The sequence below is a fragment of the Conger conger genome, chromosome 17 (assembly GCF_963514075.1).
Source record: "Conger conger chromosome 17, fConCon1.1, whole genome shotgun sequence".
Taxonomy (NCBI): Eukaryota; Metazoa; Chordata; class Actinopteri; order Anguilliformes; family Congridae; genus Conger; species Conger conger.
Window position 1 is genome coordinate 33,220,457 of NC_083776.1, and position 4,646 is coordinate 33,225,102.

General features: G+C 45.9%; 1 protein-coding gene across 1 annotated transcript in view; it reads left to right on the forward strand.

Annotated features, from left to right (window-relative positions):
• LOC133116311 (protein dopey-2-like) overlaps window positions 1-4,646 on the forward strand; it is a 30,656-nt gene continuing 26,010 nt past the window's right edge. The window contains exons 1-4 of the mRNA XM_061225750.1: window positions 1-177; window positions 1,336-1,506; window positions 2,890-3,071; window positions 3,564-3,734. Of these exons, the coding sequence (XP_061081734.1) occupies window positions 1,369-1,506; window positions 2,890-3,071; window positions 3,564-3,734 (491 nt within the window). The 5' untranslated portion in view covers window positions 1-177; window positions 1,336-1,368. The remainder of the gene's footprint in view (window positions 178-1,335; window positions 1,507-2,889; window positions 3,072-3,563; window positions 3,735-4,646) is intronic.

Sequence of the window (4,646 nt, forward strand, 5' to 3'; positions counted from 1 at the left end):
AGCCCCCCTGCTTAGCAAACACTCCCGTCTTCTGTCGTTCCCTCTTTAACAGGAGTGAGTCCAGTGCGGGGGCCTTTACATGTGGGACAGGAACTGGAAGGGAGACAAACCAACTCTTTCCAGCTGTTGCTGCTGCTTGGCTGAAAGCTTTCAGGGGACTCCGTCTGAAAATTAAAGGTACTTCAACCCTGCACATTTGCAATTTGAGAGGAATTTGACAAGAACGAAATCATTGTTTTGTTTTCACGCTTCCTTTAATTTTTTAAAAGATGGAAGCAATTATAGTATAATCTGGGTTTGAAAATGAGCGGATGCGTCATTGTGACATTTTTATTGAATTGTAAAAGCAGAACAAAAGGCTGAAAAAACTTCCAATGGGTAGATCGTCTCTTGTTTTGAATTTGAATTTAATTTGAATCTATCTGTTGTTTGTGCTTTGTAAGTGGCTCTGCTAGATTAAGAAATTTAAAATATAAATATAAATTTATTGTATGAGTCCTGTTTCAATATACAGGTATTTGCAGCAAATGACTTGCAATATCCCTGCTTAAATTAGCGCTGTTAGCAATTCCTTCGAAATTTTATTAATTGCAAAATTACATTCTCCTGCTTTAAGGACAGTTTAACGTCAGTGTCCTGAACAGTTAAATTTGGCACAGAATGAACTGTAAAACTTACAGCATATCCATACTGTCACCCCACTTATACAGACAGTGTAATGTGCACAGTCAGCAGATATGGCATTAATCATCAGAAATTTTAATGAGCCTGCACAGGATCAGGGCTAGGACACAGTCAGCCTCGAGCTTCAGAATAGAGATGTGACCCTATGGCCATCTGTGCTGTTCTCAAAACAGAGGGCAAAAAAGGGCATTAAACTGGTTTTATGAGTATATATTATGTGGATAAAAGGATTAGTTACTGCTACCAAGGTTTTAGGCCCACCCACACATTCCTGGTGTTTTAAGGACTCTGCCAGACGGAAGTGAAACACCTATCATTGCTTGTTAAAATTTACCACACCTTTTCTCTGTAGTTCAGAGGGTTTTTCAGGTTTTTTATGTGTGTGTGTGTGTGTGTGTATGTGTATGCGCACGTGTGTATGTGTGTGTGTGTGCGTTTCCGTGCACTGTAATTCTAGATAAAGAGGACCTAGATAATAGAAAACAGGATAGACACCTCAAACAGAATAGACTAAAGGCTAGAAGAGCCCGTGTTTTGGATGAGCAGCGGGGGCTGAAGGGTACAGTCCAGGTCTGGGTGAAGATGAAGGGAGCAGAGCTGCCGGTTGGTCGTAACCCCGTTCTGCGGCCTTGCCTCCTCTCGCCCCGGCAGGTGCAGAGCATGCTGGGACTGCAGTGAGCCACCATGGACCCAGAGGAGCTGGAGCTGCAGAGTGACCCTCAGTACCGCGTCTACCGGGCCGCCATCGAGAAGGCTCTGCGCAGCTTTGAGTCCTCCAGCGAGTGGGCCGACCTCATCTCTTCCCTGGACAAGCTGACCAAGGCACGGGCGTCTGCTCCGTCCCCTCAGCGTTAATGCTGCACTGGTGTCACTGTGAGGGTGGGGTGGTGATTTAGGAGGAGGTAGCATCCTGGTAGGCTGTACAGACCTGCACCGATGTTAGAGGAGAGGTTATCTTGGCGGTTATATGGTTGTAAGCACATCTTTAACTTTCTCAGTTAATGACAGAACGTCTAATGGCCCACATGTCCTGGGTTTAGAAGGCTAATTTTGAAAGGAACTGACATGTTTTTCAAACCAGAAGCCTCAGGACAAATCCAGTGTGTAGAAGCACTATGTAACCAGTGCTAAGTAGTGCTAACCAATATTTACATAGTAGAAACTTTGTAAATGCAGAAAGATACACCCGGTGACCGCTTATTAGCTAGACCTGTACACCAGCTCGTTAATGCAAATATCTAATCAGACAATCATGTGGCAGCACCTAAATGCATAAAAGCATGCAGACATGGCCAAGAGGTTCAGCTGTTTCTCAGACCAAATGTCAGAATGGGGAGGAAATGTGATCTATGTAAGTGACCGTGGAATGATTGTTGGTGCCAGACAGAGTGGTTTTAGTATCTCAGAAGTTGATTTTGCACCGCAGTCTCTAGAGTTTGTAGAGAATGGTGCGAAGAACAACAAAAAAAAAAAGTCCAGTGACAAGCGGGCAATAAGGCGTTGTTAATGAGAGGTCAGAGGAGTCAGAAAGGTGACAGTCGCACATTAAAACAATGGTATACAGAAGAACATCTCTGAACACACAATGCCTCAAACCTCTTAAGTGGATAGGCTACAGTAGCAGAAGACCACTGAGTAAAAAAATTCTGTGTAATAAATACCTACTAAAGTGAGAGTATATCTGAGTCTGACTGTATATCTTTAGAAGCTGGATGGTAGTACTGTAAAAGTGCTTTACTGCTTCCTTTGTTCCCTCCAATATAATCATATCAGCCTGGTGTCCACTCTGAAATTACTGTTTTAGTTTCACTGTCTCTCTGCTCCATATGCCTCTTGACCACCTCATTAACATTAGCATGTGTAAGTGGATGTAGCTCTACAGTGCTGCTAGCTGCTGGCATAGTTATCAGTTTACAGCTAGTGTGGAATTAATGGATGGAGGAGGCATTTGAACAAGAAGCGCAGGCTTTATCTCCCTCCTGTTCTTTCAAATGCACAATGATATCTGTGTGTGAGCAGTGGTGGAATTGGTGTTATTTTGGCTGGTCCCATGGTAAAGTGTGGAGTGTGGTGATTTCAGTGCCCCCCTGCTGTGCCTCACATGCCTCCCTCTCCTCAGGCCCTCCAAAATAATCTCTATCTCCATCTCTTTCTCACTCCCTTCTGCTCTCTCCGTCTCTATCTCTCCCTCCCTTCCTCTCTCAGGCCCTGCAGATAAATCTGAAATACTCCCTGCTGCCGAAGAGGCTGATCATCTGCAAGCGTCTGTCTCAGTGCCTGCACCCTGCCCTGCCCAGCGGGGTGCACCTCAAGGCCCTGGAGACCTATGAGGTCATCTTCAAGATCATCGGAACCAAATGGCTCGCCAAGGACCTCTTCATATACAGGCAAGCACTTTTTTCTGTTTGTAAAAACATTCCCCATTACTGGAGAGAAAACAAAATACAACTGCAGCATTACTGACTAAATTTACTGAGGAAATTGTGAAAAAAGGAAATGTTTCAAGACAAGTTGCCAGTGCGGAGGAGCAGGCATTTGTGATGTTAGCTGAATGTCAGAGTGCCAGGGTGTTCAGTAAATGACCACAGCGTCTGTATGGAGGGCCCCTTCTCTGACAACCGCAGCATTACTGACAAACTTAACTGAAGAAATTGTAAAAAAAGGCAATGTTTCGAGGAAAGGGTACTGAGTAAACCAGTAGAGAGGAGCAGGCGTGTGTGATGTGAGCTGGAAGTTAGGGGGTCAGGGAGTTGTTCAGTATGTGAGGACAGCGTCGGTGTGGAGGGCCGGTGTGGAGGGCCCGTGTGGGGGCCCGTGTGGGGGCCCGTGTGGAGGGCCGGTGTGGGGCCCGTGTCTGACGTGCCGCGCCCGTCCTGCAGCTCGGGGCTGTTCCCGCTCCTGGGTCACGCCGCCATGGCGGTGCGGCCGGTCCTGCTGAAGCTGTACGAGCGCTACTTCCTGCCCCTGCAGCGCGCCCTGCTGCCCAGCCTGCAGGCCTTCATCATGGGCCTCCTGCCCGGCCTGGAGGAGGGTCTGGAGGTCTACGACAGGTACTGACATCTGCGCTAACGCTCACAGCACACAGCACTGACTGCCATTACATTACATTACATTACATTACATTATTGCCATTTGGCATTTGGCAGACGTACGGTTGATTAGACTAAGCAGGAGACAATCCTCCCCTGTAGCAGGATTAAGGGCCTTGTTCAAGGGCCCAATGGCTGTGCGGATCTTAATGTGGTTACACTGGGATTCGAACCACCGACCTTGCCTGTCCCAGTCATTTACCTTAACCACTACGCTACAGGCCGCCCTGTATTTCAGAGACTGCTGGGATTGATTGAGGTCTCCTGGAATGCAATGAATTCCATCCGGAAATATTTTTGTGTTATTATAGAATACATGTTGTGATAAGACACATATTTCTGTTACGAATATCTGGTTGGTTATTGGACACAGCCCACCAGAAACAGTAATGTAATGATTAAGACTAATTAAGGCTATTATTAAGTGCTGCTGTGTGGCACTTGAAATTCTAGCAGTTGAAATTGTACTTCCCTCTAGGGTCTTTCAGCGCACTTATCCCTGGTTATGGATATGCACTTTGCACTTTGTTGTACGTCACTCTGGATAAGAGTGTCTGCCAAATGCCATTAATGTAATGCCACTCTCCCCCTCTCAAGCTGAGGAATGCAGTACCATTAGCCGAGTCGAAGCTAGCTAGCTAGGGAAGCCACAAAGGTAACAAAGATGGGGCTAAGGAGACCCCCCAAAACAATATTTTTGTAGTTTTAATAATGTAGCTTTCATTTCAAATTCAATGTGCTGGAATACAGAGCCAAAACACTGTCCAAATACTAAACATAAAAATAGCCAACACATTGAAACTTGTAGCACTCGCAGATGGTGCTAAAGCTCACACTGTGCAGAATTCAGCATACAGCTCAACAAAAAGCAAA